Genomic DNA, 17,875 nt, shown 5'->3' with positions numbered 1-17,875 from the left:
AAATGGAGAATAAAATGGTGTAGTAAAATGGTTTCCAGGGGCTAGGGGTGGGGGAAATGAGGAAGCATTTGGTCAAAGGCTCTAAATTTCCAATTATAAGATGAATAAGTTCTGGGGAATCTAATGTACAGCATGGTGACTATAGTCAACAATATTATACACTTGAAAGTCACTAAAAGAGTAGATCTTAAATGTTCCCACCCCCAAAACAAAGAGATGGTAATTTGCGACGGGCTGGAGGTGTTAGCTAACACTATGGTGGTAACCATTTTGTGATATATTAAATATATCAAATCAGCATAGCCATAACCCTTAAACCTATACTCGGTTACATGCCATGTGTACTTCCAATAAAGCCCATCCAAAAAATAAACACCTTATCTCTTTTCTAAGCCTCAGACCCACATTTCCAACTGCCTAGTGTGTACGGTAGCATCTAGTGTCCATACTGCTCTTTCTCTTTTTTTAGGGGGTGAGGAGCAGAGGGAGAGGGAGAGAATCTTAAGCAGGCTCCACACCCATTGCAGGGCTCAATCCCATGACCTGAGCCCTAATCAAGAGTCAGATGCTTAACCGACTGAGCCACCCAGATGCCCTGATACTGCTCTTTCACGTCCATTTTTCCATCTGGACTTTGCAACAGAATATGAATAAATATTTTTTTTTTAAGGTGAGGCTCAAAAAGGTAGGCCTGTCCAGGTTTTAGTGGCAGAGCCACGAGTAGAAAGTCAAATTTGGGTGTTCCTTTCACCATATTGCACAGCCAGAACCGAGGTATTTCAGGAGAGTCTCATAATCCAACATGACCAAAACCTCAACTTACCAACCCCATTCCTCTCCTACTCCCCAGCAAAACAAAAACAAAATAGCACCACCCTGCCCTTATTTCTAAACTTGATTAAAGGTATTTCACTCCCCTAATTGTCAAGGCTAGAAATATGGGATTCACGCTCACTTTTTTTCTCTCCTTCAGATCCTGCAGACTTCAAAATATCTGAATCCGGGCACCTGGGTGGCTCAGTTGGTTAGGCATCTGCCTTTGGCTCAGGTCATGATCCCAGAATCCTGGGATCGAGTTCTGTGTCAGGTTCCCTGCTCAGCGAGGAATCTGCTTCTCTTTCTCCCTCTGCCTGCCACTCCCTCTACTTGTGTTCTGTTTCTCAAATAAATAAAACCTTTAAAAAATATATCTGAATCCATCCTCTTTCTTCTTTATCCCCACAGCCCTCAAGGCCCACAGAACCTATCAGCCCCAGTTCCTACCTGCCTCCACCCCCATCCTTTATACTGCTGTGGGGATCTCCTCCCTAAAGCAACAGATTGGATCCAGTCATTCCTCTGGCTGGAAAACCTCAAACCTCAGCCTCACACTTCCCTTCCCTGTGGCTTTGACTGTGTGGGTCCCCCAACCCCTCCCACTTACTGAGGCCCAGGTCAAATGCCATCGCCCTCAGGGAGCTCAGTGCACACACCTCCTCATAAGCTGGAAATGAGTTCCTTATTCCTCTATTCTCCCATGGCACTAGATAGATTTATTTTGGGGTGCCTGTGTGGCTCAGTTGGTTAGGTTGCTGCCTTCAGCTCAGGTCATGATCCCAGGGTCCTGAGATTGAGCTCCTTGGCGGGCTCCCTGCTCAGTGGGTAATCTGCTTCCCCCTCTCCCTCTGCCCCTCCTCCCTGCTTGTATTCTCTCACTCTGTCTCTCTGAAATGAATGAAATCTCAAAAAAAAAAAAGATTTATTTCATTCTGCTTGTCTTTCAACTGTGTATCCTGGGAGCCTGCTGGGATAGGACCCTGGTCTAATTAATCTTTGTCTTCTCTGAAGCTCGTCATCTTAGGTCTTTAATATGGTAGGTCCTTAACAGGTAGCTGTTGAATTTTTTTCCCTTTAAGTACTTGGAAACTTAAAGAGGACCATCTTCCCAGTGGATTCATTCAGTGAGGCAGGTACAAATGATTCTTAAACTGGGGCGGGACACCTCACTTCTTCACCCCTCGAGAGCTTTGAGGCTGTCTGGCCTTGGTCCTCCATATCCCTCATGCCTCCAAACACTGCTCTCCCTCGCCCAGAGAAGGAAAAAGACAATTTTAATTCTTTATTTGAAACAAACAATTCCAGAGACAGAAGGTTAGTCATGACAACAGCTTCTCACTACAACACAAGGGTGGCCATGGCTCACTGAAGGGATAGGCCAGACGCCTCAGAACAATATATACAATTTAAACAGTGGCTAAACTGGTGACAGTTATAAAAACACAAAAAGGAGGCAGGGGAACAGCAAAGCCACAGGGAAAGAACTGGGTACCCCCTTTGCTGGACACTAACAGTTTTCTGGAGCTACAAAGGCAAGATGGGGAAGAGAGATGGAGGCAGTGGGGGCAGGACCCCTGCCCACGGCTCCTCACCCATCCTTTGACCACAGATCCCATCCTGCATGACCTGGGGCCCCCATAGACTTGGCCTGACTCTTAACGATGGGGGAGGAACAAGGGTGGGGCACCCAGCCCCAGTCCAGGTCAGAAGGTAGTTTTTGCCTTGGGAAACTCTGTCCATTGAACTAAAGGGAGGCAGTTACAGAAGGGGGGCTAAGCATGTTGACATCATGGCTCATGCCAACCTAAGATGGCAGAGAGAGACAAACACATAAACCAAGGGGACAGGAGTCAGCTCTCCGTACTTAGAGTCATTTTCTGCCTTTAAGGAAAAGAAAGCATTCAGAAGTTTTTTTTTTTTTTTAACTTGCAGCACCAAGGCTTGGTGCTTGCAGGGGTGGGGAGGGGGTTCCAACCACCAGTTATCTTATGGGAGGGGAAGATGATCTAATAAGCTCTGTGTTTTATGTAGATGGTCCCCTCATCACTTTCAGAGTTTCTTTCAGATCATTCATATAAGACCCTTCAGCATGGTACCAGAGAAGAGTAGTGAAAGCAGTGGACACAGGCAGAAAAGGCAGCTGGGCTCTTCCCTTGGCCGCACCTAGGAACTGGGGAGCTTTACCTATGCGGGATTGGTCAGGAAACCCAAAGCCAACAGGATCACCAGAGCTAGTAACCCCCTATCCAGGGTCTGGCCCCAGGAGAAGGGGTTTGCTCTGAAGCATAAAGAAAATGGCCTCGCCGCGTTTTGCCCATCACTGGGAGCCCAGCCCCAGAGTACAGAGGACTGGGGCCCTGTGGTTGTCAAGTGGCATGGACGAAGGTAAAAGCCAGGGGTTCCTAGGGAGGGCAGGGAATGGATGAGGGCAGTCGAGGCCCCTCAGAATGAGTAGCATTGGTTCCTGGGCCAGTCGCCCTGTGGGACGCGTCCCAGGACAGATATTGGTGTGACAGACGGACATGGATAGCACACGGGCTCAGTCCAGGTCTTCCTCCCCAGGACGACCCAGCTCCTCATAAATCTCACGCACAGCCAGAATGCGGTTGAGCATACTCTCCAACATGCTGCGGTCCATGGGGATGACAGAATACCAGAGAGGTGACTCAGCGATGCAGGACCGCTCAGGTTGCAGGTAGAAGACATCGTTGCGAGTCCGGAGGCTTTCAGGACTGCAATGGTAAGGACAGTGGGGGTGGGGGAGGGGTGGTAGGATAGAGATCAATACCAGGGCAAGGCGGACCCCTGGAGTCCCCATGCTGATGCCATTCCTGCAAACCCTCCAACTCACCATTTTGAGAGATAGAATTCATAGAACTTGACAGGGCAGCGGAGGGGATTCATGCGGTTCTCACGCTGCTCTAAGATAGGGGCTTCATCTTCTCTCTTCCGTTTCCCAGGACCCGTGTCTACAGAGGAGGCAAATGACCCAGAGTCATCAAAAGTGCGGTGGCAAAAACCACCTCCAAGAGCATGGTCCAGGGCACAGAAGGCCTGACGACACCAAATACAGCCTCAAAGAGAAATAAAGGCAGAAGTAGTCGGTCAGTCTCCCCACACCAAGCAGACATTCTGTAGGGGTGAGGGGTTTGCTCTGCAGGCCTCCCTGTTTCTCACCACCAAAGCCTCTCTTTATAAACTCTCCCAAATTGATTTCCTAAAGAAGTCACCTCAGAAGTTATGCACACATGCTCATAAGACAGGCCCTGCCAGCAAGGTCAGGCTGACCTTCCAGGATAGAGAAGTAGCAACAGTGCCAGCCCCAGCACATGAGTCCCAGTGGAACCCCGGTGGAGGCTGAGGTCCAAAGCAGGGACCTTGGAAACTGCTCTCAGATGGCATGGCACTCCAGGGCCAGAATGGAAATCAAGGTGCAGTCTCTGCCATGCCCAAAGAACACTGGAGAGCCTCTTCTGCACACTGGCAGCTCTCCCCTACAGCCAAACACACCCAACAGCTATCCTACCTAGCTTCCCTTGGCCGCACCACCTGCCCCCAGAGAAAGTAAATGACCTTGAACTGAGGAAAGCCAGGAAACAGGCAGCTGAGCGACCTCCTATTTATGCAAGAGCCACTGCTGGGGCAGGTGGCAGGGCCAGCTGTTCATACTGGCTCTGTGAACATGGGGACCAGGGACAGAAGGGTAGGGAAACAAAGGAGTGGGCCAAGCTGGTGGGGATGGTGTAGCATGGGAGCAGAGAGCAGGCAGGGATAAGGGGGTGGGCACAGCCTCATACCTCGCCCTTTTCTCTGGCGGACTGGGGCGTAGTAGCGGATGCTCACCACCTTGGTGGTACCCCGGGGGGTGGTACACTTGCGGGACTGGCGGACCACATTGGTGAAAGAGAGCTGCATGTGTTCCTCCGCTGTCTGCAGCCCAAAAAACTTAGTGTTGAAAAACATGAGGGTGTTGAGGAGGACAAAGGGCGAGTAGACCCCCAGTTGCTTGCACTCCCAGAGGTGCTCTTCCTCCACCCGGGAGAACACAGTATCTGCAACAGTCAAGGGGAAGGGGCCAGTGAGAAGTGATAGTGACTGGACCACCACCCACACCCAGCCACTTCTGACCCCGGATAACCCGCTCACAAGCATTTCCCATGCTGTACCCTTTAGGTAAGTGGCCACTGCATGTAAGAGCCCCTCCCCCATACTCTGCTAGAGTAGAGACAGAACTGGATTTTTTTTTCTTTATAAGTAGGCTGTACATCCAGCATGGAGGTGGAGTCCAACGCCGGGCTTGAACTCACGACCCTGAGATCAAGACCTGAGCTGAGATCAAGAGTTGGACATCTAACTGAATGAACTACCTAGGCAACCCAAACTGGATTTTTTCATGGTTTCCACCTGCATTTGGGGCCTCTCACATCACCCTCAAGTTATAGGCAGGTAGATGTAAATCTCGAGTGGTCCCACAATGCCTTCTTTTCTTTCCTCACTTACCAACCAAACCTAGGCCACCTTTTTCAGACCCAGAGATAGGCTCTTTAGACCTAAGTCACATCCAAGGATGGGGGCTCTGGCTCCTTTAGCTCTAAACCCTGAGGCCTCTGGTATATAACTCCTCCCCTCCGACCCTTTGTAAAGAGTGGCAGACCAAGGAACCCAGGAACCCTTGGAATGGCATATTGAAAAACTGTGGAGGAAAGGGCATAGGGGTTGCTATGTCTCTGTCCCTTACTGTTGGGGAGGAGTGTGGGCTGCCAAGCGCTCAGAGACTTGTTGAGTTCTTGAACGAAAGTCAGGTAGTAAAGGTCCGTGAAAATATTCACCATTCGGTTATTTTCCAGCAAGTACTGAAGAAAGAAAACCAGACATACATACAAAAGCTAGACTCTAGGTTCTAGAGGAAAGACATGATGCTGAAGGCCCCAGGCATGGTGCCCTTGGTGATGAGGAGGCAGTGGGAGAAATAGCTGCTTGGTTATGGGACCCAGAATGTTCTTTCCTGAGGACACCCACCACTCTGAGGTACTGGGGCCTTGCTAGAAGAGGAGGGAGTTTGGAGATGTGTCAGAGCTGGTTCTTCACCAGCCCAGCCCCCCTCCGTCACACAATGCACAGCCCACCTCTCTCAGTGGGAACTAACCATCACCACCACCACCCGACTCAAGAAATCTGGCTCTACCCATCCTTCCCTTTCTTTGTAGGATGGGTCTGAGGATTACCGAGGGGACCTGCTCAGGGTAAGAGACAGTGTGAGGAACAGGGAGTGGGACAGAATCATTTCTGGCGGGACCCTGCCTCCTCTGTGGAGAATGATGGCAAGTTAGGCGGTGTGGAAGGGGTACCTGTTGGATGCCAAGACACAGATAGTAGATACTATCAGGTTCATATCGTTCACCATTGGGTCGAGTGATCTCTCTCACAAACTGGGCCAGACCATAGTTGAGTTCAGCAGCTGAGCAGGCCAGAATATCCTCTTTGATACGCATAGGTTTGGCTGCAGTGATATGCAATAGAGGTGGATGGGATTAAGAAAATTGCACATGGAGAATTGCACTTAGCTCCATTGTTAATCCTTTCATCCCTTAGTCACATCCAGCTCCAGAACAAACCCACCGATCTCAAAGAAAAATAAAAAGAAAGAGGAAAAAAAAAGCCCTCAGCCTTGAAACCTAGATGGCCTCTCCCCTTATCCTATAACTCCAGCTTTTCCCCATCTTCACAGGATATCCTTGGGTGGTCACAGCCTTATCCTCTAGACACTCTCATGTCCTCAGCTGAATCACAGCACTGGCCCTCCTCTTCCTCTCCCCACTCTCCTCCCCATAGGGTACCTTCCTCCACTTCCACCCTCTCTGCCCCGGTACTTACGGCCAAAACGCAGCTCATCCCCCTTGCTTGTTTCTCCATTGGCATACTTTGACTGCACCCAGCACTTCCAAGCATTGACACCGTATGAGTAGTTGAGTCCGGTACAGCTAGGCTGGCTGCTCATGGAGTCCCGGGAACAGCTCTCTGAAAGCACCAGCCGCTTTTGACCCTGGACGGGGAGAGAGAAGAGAGGCGTGACTGAGGCAAGGCCCAGGCACCATGGAAGCTAGTTAGGATAGCGTGGACCACCAGGGAAGCTGGGGATTGGTGTAAGAGCACAGCTAGCCTCCAGAGCACAGAGCCCCAGAAACAGCACTGGTGACCTCGTGAACTGGGGAAAGAGAAAGTTTGGCTATTTCTTGGTTCTCATGATGGTAGAGAACAGAGGCCAGGGCAGTCAAACTAAGGCTGCTGGCTTGGCTATGAGATCCTCTCCCAAGCTCTTTGAGCCTTCTCCCCTCTTTGGTGGATCCAGCACCCCAACCCTCACCTTCCTCATGGTGCGGGGAAGATCTTGTTCAGCAGACACATCCTCAGGCCCTACAAGGCCACAATCAAACAGGAAGTCTACACTAGGGTTAATGTCCAAAGGATCTGTGAAGAGAGGAAAGGAAGAAGAAATTCAATTTTTAAGACCTCAACCCAGAGGTGAGCCACTTGCCCACCTGGAGGTGAGCCTCATACACAGCTTCACTGTCTGCAAGAAGAACCAGCAAAGTCATCCCAAGAACACACTCAGGGGCACACAAACACCAAAACTCATGATGATGGGAGTGTTCATAACACTACTGAGCTGCACACTTAAACATGGGTAAGATGGTAAGTTTTAGGTTCTGTGCCTTACCATGACTGAAGAGAAGTGCAAGACCCAACTGTAAAATGGCATACCTGTTGCAGTATCTCTGGCACTAAGTCCCCAGGAGAGCCTTTCGGCCCCAGGTCACAAGGAACACTGTTTAAGGTCATGCTCAGGTTGCCTGATGGCACAGAATGCTACTGTATTCACTGGACACACTTTGCATTCTACTCACTCTTGGGGAAGTCCGCCTCCAAATCTTGCCCAGGCTCATCCAAGACATTGGCCATCTTGACGGCCATGGCTAGGACATCATCTCGAGCTGGCCCAAACAGGTCACAGTCTTCCAGAAGCCCCTCTGCACTCTGGTTGCTCACAAGATCTGGGAGGCAGAGAAGGTGGCTTAATCACCGCAACTCCTACCCAGTGATGTCACAGGCCTTCAGGGGCTGCTCCCAACTACTCCCTAGTCCCGGGAAGGCACCATGATCACCACGTTCCACCCCCTGAGGCTGAGAAAGACTGGTAGCACCCTGTGTCCCTCATTACCACCATCCATGGCATACCACAAAGGTCAGATGAGGCCTTGTCTAACTCCTCAGCCTCTGCAATCATTTCTGCCATAGCCAGGATGTCGGCCTCCAAGGGGTTGGAAGGGATCTTCACCTTCAGCTCCTCGATGGTCTCCACAATCTTGTCTGTGCTCTCCAAGGTAGTGGGTAGGAACATGGGCACGGGTACCTGGAGGCACACATTCCAACTAGCCACCAATAACCGGCAGTGGCACGTGGTGGGTGGGGGCAGCTGGCAGAGTGTGGAGGAGGGTAGGTCTTGGTCCTGAAGTGAGTAGAAAAAACCGCGGCCGAAGGGCAGGGAGAATTACCGGGATGGGCATTGAGAAAGGCACCGGGACTTTCTGGCAGTACAGATGCATAGGCACTGGCACGAAGATGGGCACTGGGATGGGCAGCACAATCACCTGGGGCTTCCACTCTTCTGCTGACAAGAGAGGGGGTCTGCTCAGAGCCCCTGCCAGATCTATCACAGCTGGCCTGGGACCTGATGCTTGCTCGTTGCCCCAAAAAGCTCTAACACCCACTCAGCGTGACAAACCTGCCCTCGCACCAAAGGTTGAGAGATAACTCTATAGATCTAGGACAACTATATGCACCATACCTCAGCCACCTTAAAAAAAAAAAACCTTTATCTGGTTCCTGAGCACAGGACTGGAGACCTAGGACTACAGAATGCACAGCCCACGATGTCTAGGTACCCCAGCTCACCTGTTTGACTCCCTTTGGACTTCATCTCCACCTTGCAGGAAACCCCCCGATTCTGCATCAGTGGCTTACACATGGCAGCTTTGTTTTTGCGGGGTGTTGCTGGGGGCGGTGGGGGTGGAGGAGGGGTGGAAGCAGTAGGAGACGTTCGGGTCTTTGCAGGGATCTGCAGAGACAGGAATGTCAGTGCTGCCAACTCACCAAACTTTCTTCTGAGGCCATCCAACCCCTCGGCTTTGGCCCTGACCTTGCCCAGATTCCCATTTTCCTCTGGGGTCTTCACTGTATTGCTGTTCTCCACTTTGGTTTGAGACGGTGTCTGGGGCTTTGATTCAGAAGAATGACCTATAGATCAAAACAGATAGGGGCGCCTGGATGGCTCAGTCAATTGATAGTCTGCCTTTGGCTCAGGTCAAGGCTCAGGTCATGATCCCGGGCCCTGGGATCGAGCCCCTCAGTAGGCTCCCTGCTCAGTGGGGAGTCTGCTTCTCCCTCTCCCTCTGCCCCTCCCTCTGCCCCTCCCCCTGCAGGTACTTCTCTCTCTCTCTCTCTCTCTCTCTCTCTCTCTCTCTCTCTCAAATAAATAAATAAATAAAATCTTTAAAAAACAACAACAACAGATGAATGCTTTCATCTGGGGACCTTGCTCTCAGTTCTCCTCCCCTGTTCCAGGAGAGCTCCATTAAGAGCTGCACTAAATGCAAATGGATACCTAGAAAGTCCCCTCCTTGCCAGCCCAGATCTAGTCTTTTCTGGGCCCCAGCAATGGGGGCCAAGAAGATTCTTTGCTCCTGGCTGCCAAGAAGACCAAAAAATAGTTTCCCCAAGAACTCACAATTTAAGACCTTCCACGCAGATGACCCTCAGAAGCTTAATCCCCCCAAAGCAGTGGAGGGGCTGAGGTAACCTTCTAGAAACAATGGTATTCAGTCTCTCTAAAGGTAGAGCTTATGCTGATGCTCCCTCTCTTGGAAAACTAACTATGGTGCCCACATCCCCCATTCCACCTGGGTGGGTTCATTCCCTAAAACACATCCTTGATAGAGACACAGTAGACTCAAACTCTAAGAACCTTCAAACAAGGCTCCCTCTAGTAGCTGCACCATCCAGAAGCTACAAGAGACCACAGTACCAGGAGCTCTGGCCAAGGATGAGGTGTAATCATGAGTGGAAGAAAAGAGGGGCCAGGCCCAGGGTCAGAAGGGTCCAGGCCGGTTCTAACAGAGTGTGCCACCCCCACCCACTGCCTAGGACTCACTGTTCAGAAGGCTCTCAGGCCCACTCTGGGTATCCAGATTGGGTTGGTTCTGCTGGCTGTAAAAGCGCAGCAGACACTGTTGGTTGCAGAAATGACGAATCTGTCCGCGCCAGTGGATGGTCTCCAGCAGCTTCCCCTGGCGCTTACAGGCATGGCACCGAGCAGCCTGGGGGTGTCGATGGGACACGGTCAGATCTGCCTGCTTAAAATGTTCTGGGCCCTTGGCCCCAAGGAGAAGCCATGCTGCTCCCCTTGGGAGATGGGCCGGCTGGAGCCCCCTCCCTGAAGATGGGCCCACTCACCTCCCCCATGTCAGTGCTACAGCCCCTGCTTCCTGCTGCCCCTGTCCCCCTCTCTGACGCACCACACCCCTCACCTTGCAGTACCACAGCAGGTACTTGCTCTTGCAGTCCTCGCTGCAGAAGTCCCAGGTGCTGCCATCCAGTTGCTCGGTAACCCCCCGTTGGCAGGTCTGGGAGCAGTAAGTACAAGTGATACAGCACAGCCCCAGCTTCTTAGTGAAGTCCTGTTTGTACAGCAGCACACAGCCTGGAAATAGGGCAAGAGGGAGGAGTCCCGAGACACAGAGATCACCTAGGGCCCCGCGAGACCCCACCTTCTCAAGGTGGTCCACGTAAAAGCTCCCACAGCCTCTCGAGCCCAAAGCCTCTGGATGGACACGGAGGGGAGGGGAGCAGAGGAGATGGGAGGGGAAGAGGAGTGCATTCTGAGCAGAATGTGCCCAGAATGTGCCCCACAGGCCACACTTCGAGCCCTCCCTTCCCTGCCCAGTCCGTGGAGAGGGGTGAGGTTACAGGGCTCTCTGCCCCTTCCCCACCTCCTTACCTTCGCTGCAGAAGCTCTTCTCCACCCCACTGAATCGGAGTTTCTCATGCAGGAGTTTCTCCTGCCGGCAGTGCTCACACTGGGACACCACACCCCGAAGCCGCTTGAAGTCCTCACAGCAATCCCGGCAGCAGAACTGGAACACCTGGTCCTGAGATGAGGGCACAGGGGCAGGGAGGATAGAGCTGTGACATCTGGGTCTGGTGATAGCCAAGTGGAAAGAGCCCTTCAGGCAGATGTCTGGTGGTGTGGCCAGACCAGATGTCATTGTTGCGGGGCGGGGGATGGGCGGGGGTCTTACCTGCCAGTCCAAGACCTCAGGCTTGCCACTGAAGAGGCTGTGGCAGTAGTGACAGCTCAGATGAATGCCCCCCTCGGGACTTGTGCGCTGGAGGGAAGGAAGACAAGTAAGGGAGGTGTGTGGTGGTGGTGGTGGTGGTGGTGGTGGGGAAGGGTGAGGGGAGGGGGTCGGGCTTGTTCTTTGCTCTGCCCAGGGCTACCTACCCCAATTCTCTCATCCCCATTCTCTGTCACCACACCCTTCTTTAATCCCTGGTCCAGGGTTTGGAGTACCTGGAACTTGGTCCAGCAGCTGGGGCTGCAGAATTGGTAGACTGTGCGATCAACCTTGTTGTAGTAACAGGGGTCAGAGAGGCTGCGGCGGCAGAAGCTGCAGGGTCGGGGAGGGCCTGGGGCACAGAGAGAAAGGGGGAGAGAGAGAGACAGAGAGAGAGACAGAGAGAGAGACAGAAAGAGAGAGACAGAGAAAGAGAGAGCACACAGAAGGTGTAAGGCAGGGCAGAGGTGGAACAGGAAACCCACGGGAAGATGTGGCCCGGGGCTGAGGTCGGGCGGCAGGGATTACTTTAGAAGAGGGGAGTATGGGAGGTAGAAGGAAGGCCAGCAGGGGTCTCAGAGAAGAGGGCTTTGCACCTACCAGTGAGCCCTGCCTGCTTCACTTTGTAAGAGGTGGTACAGCACAGGGAACAGAACAAGCTGGTCTTGCCATTACGATCCACATGTGATAGCATCTCAAAGTTCTTACAGAGAGTCTTGCACCAGACACATGGGTACACACGTGTGTTTTTCTGTGAGGATGGGGAAGGAGAGGCTGAGGCTGGATTTGTCCCTTCACTTTTATTTGTGAAATTTGGTAAAACATGAAAGATTTCAGGCATACAAAAAAAAGTATAGGTGATGATATAACAAAGACCTGTGTGTCCACCAGCCAGCTTCAAAAATAAAACATAACAGATACAATCGAAGCCCCCTTTATTTGTTTTATTCCTCCCAACCCTCGACCCTATCAGGCACCTTTATTCATCACCCGGGAACCGCACCCCCTTCCACAGCCCTCTAACAAACTACTCCCTCGGCCCCACCTTCTTGTACGCCCCCAAGCAGGTTGTGTTGCAGAACCGCTTTTGTTGGCCCTCGTGGAAGAGGAGCTCAGGGCCAGGGCTCCCGGTCTTGGTATAGATGTAAGCCCCGCACTGGTCACAACAGTTGGTTTTCAGTCCCTTGTTGGCGCGGAATTTGGAGAAGCAAGAGTCGCTGCAGAGCCGGTGCACCACGCTGCCATTGCTGACCTCGTGCAGGACCTGCCATACACACACATGCACACCTTGAGCTAGGGCCTGGGCACCACCACCCACCCCAAAGCAAGGATGGCCCACCCCGCCTCACCCTACACCTTCACAGCAGACAGTGGGCCCAGGGACCCCCCAACCTGCACATCAGGCTGCCGACTTGATGGTGAGGTCCCAGGAGGCAAGGAAGGCCGGCTGCATACATCCTGGAGAAGCTCTATCCTCGAATATGCTCCCTCACGATGGTTGCCTCTCCTCCCCACTCCCCTCTTCCACAGGGCCTGGGCCCTGCAGCCCCAAGAGTGCAGGGGCAGGTCAGGGCTAGCCAGGCTCTGCAAATCAGCCCCGATCGAGCTTCCTCACCTCTCCAGTCTTCTGGCATATGCTGCAGCGAGTGGCATCAGCGGGATCCCCAGACTGGGGGATTGGGCGCTGCTGCTGGGCCTCATACAGGGAGAGACAGACAGATGTACAGAACTCATGGAAGGAGCCTCCTGAACCAGTCTGTGCCACAACGGAGTCCTTGGTGTTCCAGATCTCCCTGGAGGTGGGAACAGGTTTCAGTATTCATTCACTAGGCACCACCCTCTCCTTTCATCAACTCCCATCCCTCCTGGGGGCTGGGGATCGGGTGTTGGGGGGCCAATGACCACAATGGGGCCCCAAATATTCTCTACTTTGGTGGGGGGGCTCCCTCCACTGCCTCTCTCCCAGTTCTGCTCTGCTAGGCTCTTGCCAACATGGTCTCTGCCTCACCCAATATTCTCAGCCTGCTCCCTCGCCCTCCCCACACCTGGGGCCTTCACATACTTCTTGCAGAAGGTACAGGTCTTTTTGCCCGAAGGCTTCTTAGAGAAAGTGGTGAGACAGGATGAAGAGCAGAAAAGCTGAGGCAGCCCCTTGCGCTGGTAGGCAGTCTGGCCCTTCTGCAGTGGCGTCCGGCAATGCGCACAGGTCATCTTGGCGCCTACCGCAGAGCGCCCGGCCCTCTGTGCCACGCTTGAGCGTAGGGACATGCGAGGGGAACGCCGGGGCCGGAATGGCACAAAGTCCTCATCGTTGGGGTCATCTACCATGGCATCAGAATCCTCATCTGACACTGGAACTGAGGAGGTGGGGAGAGGGGGCAGGGAGCAAAGGCTGCTGGACCAGGTCTCTGGCCATCCCCCAGCCAACAGGTAGCTCAGCTGATACCGGGTTCCCAAGTGATTCCCCATCCCCCGGGTCCTGCCTTTCCACCCCCACGCCCATTACACTGGTATCTCAAGCCACTGGTGTCACTCTCCCTCAGTTAACTCCAGGATCTCCTGAGAAGGGCTCTGAGTGAGAAGACTCTGAGACAGGGATGGCTCAGCTGAAACAGGAAACTCCATTCTCGCTGCTGTTGTTTTCAATTTCCCCTACTGCCCCTGGTTCCCGTGCCAACCCACAGCAGAGACAGGCACTTCACACTCTGTAGGGCGCAGCACCACAGGAACCAGGGGATCTGTGGCCCGCCACATCCCACATAGTCACACTTCCTCAAGTCCTACTCACTGCTCTCAGTGGAATCCACAACCTCAGGTTTTGGAGGCTCTACTCTTCTAACACGCTCGCTTCTCTTCTGTACCTTAGAAACATGGGAGGGAGGAAAGCTGACACCAGGGGCAGGCTAAAGGGCCTGCTGCACTAGTGCAGGGTGGGGGGGTACAGAGATGGGAGGAGGAAAGGAGAATAGGGACCCTTGGCCCAGCCCTTAGGAGGAGGGAAGAAAAGGAGGCTGGACTTTCTCCTTAAGAAGCAGGAGACATAAGAGCTCCCTCCCTCCTCCTAACTCTCCTCACACACACCCTCCATAGAACAACATCTGGGAGGGAAAATGAAGGGTCTGTCCTTCCCAGAGCTATAGGGGGAACCAGACTCCTTCCAATCCCCTCCCCCCTCACCCTTTCAGGAGGCTTCTCACTCGCCTTCCCAGTCAGGCCGTCTCCTGCAAAGGAAACAGAAATCAGCCTAAATCTTGAGCTTGCCCTCACTACTCCCTCCCTGGCCCAACCTCTGCCTCCATTCCTGGGGAAAGACTTGCTCAGAACTGAAAGGGAAAACTCAAGTGCCTGTGGCTTCTTGGGGCCCCTCTCAGGGTTACCTCGAGCTCTGCACTAAGGGGAGGGGGTGGCTGTTCTCCAAGAAAAAAAAATAATCCTAGCCTCCCCACCAGCCTGTCCCAATCATTGGGAGTTAAGTAAAATCAGGTAATGCACATCTTTCATCAGAAAATTTGTAGTTCACTAACAAAAACAAATGCAACCACCGAAATGTAGGGAGGGGGAAGACAGATTAACGTATGGATAGGTTCCCCTGGACTCAGGTGGTTATATAAGCCCTAAGACCCTGGTCACAACCTGGGAGAGGAAGAACAGGGGGAAAATGAGAGCCTCTCAAGTTCAGACTGTCCCTCTGAATTGTATCAGAGACACAATTCCAGGCTCTGCATTTCTCCCATTCCCCTGAAATCACCATACTGTTGGTGGCTCCAGAACCCAGTTACCATTCATCAAACCCAGAAACCCTGCTATCCTCTAGAACAAAATAGCTGCAAGGATCTTAGCACCAAGAAGCAGGGTGTCCTCTCCAAATTCTGAAGGAAGGACCCTGGCACCAACAGCTTACTGGGGTAAGAAAAAGGGAATGTCTCCCAACAAATCCACTCTTCCCAACACACCCCCTGAAACCTCACCCCTATTCCTCTCCCACAGTCACTGAGCTGCCTCCCTACCCCTACTTTCCTTAATCTTTGCCACACACCCCCTTCCAAACTCCCAACTCCTCTATACTCTCTATATCTCCCTACTCTCATCCCTCCACCCTCCTCCTCCTCCTCCTCCAAACATACAACCATGGCCTCCTTATCCCTACCCTCTCACCATCCTGTATTCTCCAGCTGATTAGGCAACCTACCTGGCAAGGAAGGGTGTGCAGGAGGGCTAGGGCCCCCAGGTTTGGTCTGAGAACTGTTGATTCCATCCCCCAGAGTCTCTCCCATTGAAGGGCTGGGGGGACCATTTGGGCTCTGTGGCTGCCCTTGGGGAAGCTCCTCCTCCTGTCCAGGGGAACCCCTTCTCCCTGTAGCTATGTTGGTGGTCTCCTCATCTTCAATATGGGGGGACTGCAGTGTTATTGGCAAATCTGGAGCCAAAGGCTCTAGTAGCCCCTCAGGTGAAGAGGGATTTGCCCCAGCCCCTGGCTCAGGTGGTACCACCTCAGGGGTCTGGCCCCCTGGTCCAGGCTCTAGGGTCTGGTCTCCTGCATCCCATGCAAGGGTCCCCTCAGGACCGTGGTCCACCTCTGGGGGGGAGGGGGCTTTATAAAGCAGCCCCCCAAGCCCCAGCAGCTCAGTGGCTCCATCCAGGACTCCAGGGTCTTTTTCCAGGCCAGCGGGGGTGTCAAGCAGGTCCAGGGCTCCTGAGGATGGAGAAGGGCCAGGGGGTGCCCATCCTCGAGTTGGGGCAGTCTGGGATTCCAGTAGGTCCTCTCCAAATTCCATGTCTACTGGGAGGTCTCCAGCCAAGGGCTTCTCTGGTAGGGTCAATGGGTCAAACGGACTGGGGAAATCACTGGGGTCCATGAGGATGACTCGATATGGGCTGTAGATTAGGAGTAGAAGAGGGGGCAGAAGAGGTGGTCTTCACCAGAATTCCTTCTTATATAGGTTCTGGGACACACCCCATCATCCACTTGATTTCTCATGAACAGCCCCAACCACAACCGACAAGCATTTCCATCGGCTTTAGTCCGAATGACCACTCCCCCCACCCCATACAGCGCCCCCTGTGGGGAGAGGCGTTCCCCGCCCTGGCCCGGTGCCCACACTCGCCAGGCAGTCCGTCGTTCCACCCTCCCGCCTGTCCCCGCCACCCCACTGCAACTCCCAGTTCCCCTCCCCCCTTACCTTTCACTCCCCCCCAACTCGGGCTGAACGCCCCCTTAGAGTCTCCTAGGGCCTTTGCCACCAAGAGCTTTTCCCACCCCCGCGGTCTCAGTTGCTATCCCCTCCTCTCTCCCCTGGAGCCCCCCAGCTCCCCTGTCTTTACCCACCCTGTCTGGCCCCACCCCCCCTCCCCGCGTTGCAAGGTCTTCCCTCAGCCCTTCCTTCGCCCCCACAAACTACCCTTCCTAACCCCTCCCCCCCAGTTACCTTTCAGGGTCGCCCACTTCCTCAGCCCCGTCCCCCCTTCCTATTGCTCCCCTAGTCCTCCTTCTCCTGTTGCCCACCCCCCATCTCAGGCATTTACAGGAAGACATTTTGGAGCTACGATCTCTTCTTAGACACCCCCCCCCCCAGCTACTGCGAGATCCCGCCAGCAGGTTCGGTTCGGCTTGATCAGGCCCGACCCCTACCTGCGGCAGGGTTAGTGTAACGGCTACAAGCCTAGAACTGCAGACAGCGACGGCCCCGCGCTCCTTCTCCACCTCCCTCCCTAGCAGCCAGGACAGGGGTCGCGGCCCCTTTAAATGGCAGCGCCGCTCACAGCGCCCAGCGCTCTGCACCAGGCGGGCGGGCGGCGCCAGGAACCAACCCCATTGGCTGGCTCATGGAGGGGGCTCGCGAGACAGCGCCGGCCCCCGGCGCGAGACTCCCAGCCCAGTGGCCGCCTGGAAATTGCGGAGTGGAGCGTAGTCGTTGGAGATGGAGCTTGAGCCCCCGCCCGGGGCCCCGTTACTTGAGGAAAAGATAGCCTCTGGAGCTTTGAAGCCCGCCCTCGGGAAAGGCAGCACCTCCTCTCCACAGAATGGCCAAGTACACTAACCCACAAAAAATAGATCTACGCACCTGCTTCTCTCACCTGGTTCAAGAGTCTTCTCCCCCTTGCCACCACCAACCCCCCCCCGTCACACCCGTGCCCGCCCTACCTCCTAGAGCCCACTCTACCCGTGATCCCCTCCTCTCATTCAAATGGTTCCCGGCCCCCTCCCCCTCCCCGTGTCTCTTCGCTTCCCACTCGTGTTCAACCCCCCAGCGTCCGCACCCCCTCAACAGTGCCTACCTACGCCATGCAGCAGGCGCCTGCCAAGATTACCCTCCCCCCAACCCCACCTCTCCCGGGCCCGCCCCCTGGGCGACTGTTGGGGTAATGAGTGACAGCGGAGTTGGAGGGGGAGGCAGGGACCCAACCCTCACGTGCCCCTCCTTCCCTTGTCTGCAGCCTTGAGCTCCCCTAACCATTATGAATGTCATAGTTGTGGGGTGTCTAAAGCTTGGTCTCCAGCCACCCAGGGCGGGTTAAATGACTCTGGCTCAGTGACAATGCCTATGCAGTAACCGTTACAGCCTGATGACCCCAAAACCAGGCCCAGCAAAGATACTCCCCCACTCCCTCAACGGTCTTGGGGTAAGTTCTGGGATGTTCTCCCCGAGTCTTCCTGCAGGAGCTCCCTG

The 17,875-nt window shown here is 53.9% G+C and overlaps 1 protein-coding gene across 4 annotated transcripts; it reads right to left on the bottom strand.

Annotated features, from left to right (window-relative positions):
- Positions 1-2,083: 2,083 nt before the first annotated feature.
- Positions 2,084-16,972, bottom strand: ZMYM3 (zinc finger MYM-type containing 3). Of its 4 annotated transcripts, none has more exons than XM_055338759.1 (25): positions 16,837-16,972; positions 15,397-16,082; positions 14,385-14,428; positions 13,996-14,068; positions 13,270-13,564; positions 12,823-13,000; positions 12,253-12,471; positions 11,808-11,958; positions 11,444-11,559; positions 11,172-11,258; positions 10,871-11,021; positions 10,401-10,573; positions 10,025-10,190; positions 9,014-9,111; positions 8,770-8,932; positions 8,370-8,485; positions 8,053-8,227; positions 7,722-7,868; positions 7,181-7,284; positions 6,691-6,859; positions 6,165-6,316; positions 5,555-5,669; positions 4,614-4,868; positions 3,668-3,785; positions 2,084-3,548 (listed from the first exon to the last, which is right to left on the bottom strand). In XM_055338759.1, exons 2-25 carry the CDS (start codon positions 16,061-16,063, stop codon positions 3,356-3,358), a joined length of 4,125 nt encoding a protein of 1,374 aa, XP_055194734.1. In that variant the 5' UTR covers positions 16,064-16,082; positions 16,837-16,972; the 3' UTR covers positions 2,084-3,355. The 4 variants fall into 4 exon arrangements, with proteins under 4 accessions (XP_055194734.1, XP_055194736.1, XP_055194735.1 ...); XM_055338761.1 differs by having other exon boundaries at positions 13,996-14,062; XM_055338760.1 differs by having other exon boundaries at positions 8,370-8,482; positions 16,837-16,971.
- Between the last annotated feature and the right edge of the window lie 903 nt (positions 16,973-17,875).

Source organism: Nyctereutes procyonoides, unplaced genomic scaffold, assembly GCF_905146905.1.
Source record: "Nyctereutes procyonoides isolate TBG_1078 unplaced genomic scaffold, NYPRO_anot_genome, whole genome shotgun sequence".
Lineage (NCBI taxonomy): Eukaryota > Metazoa > Chordata > Mammalia > Carnivora > Canidae > Nyctereutes > Nyctereutes procyonoides.
This window is presented reverse-complemented; position numbering and strand designations above follow the sequence as displayed.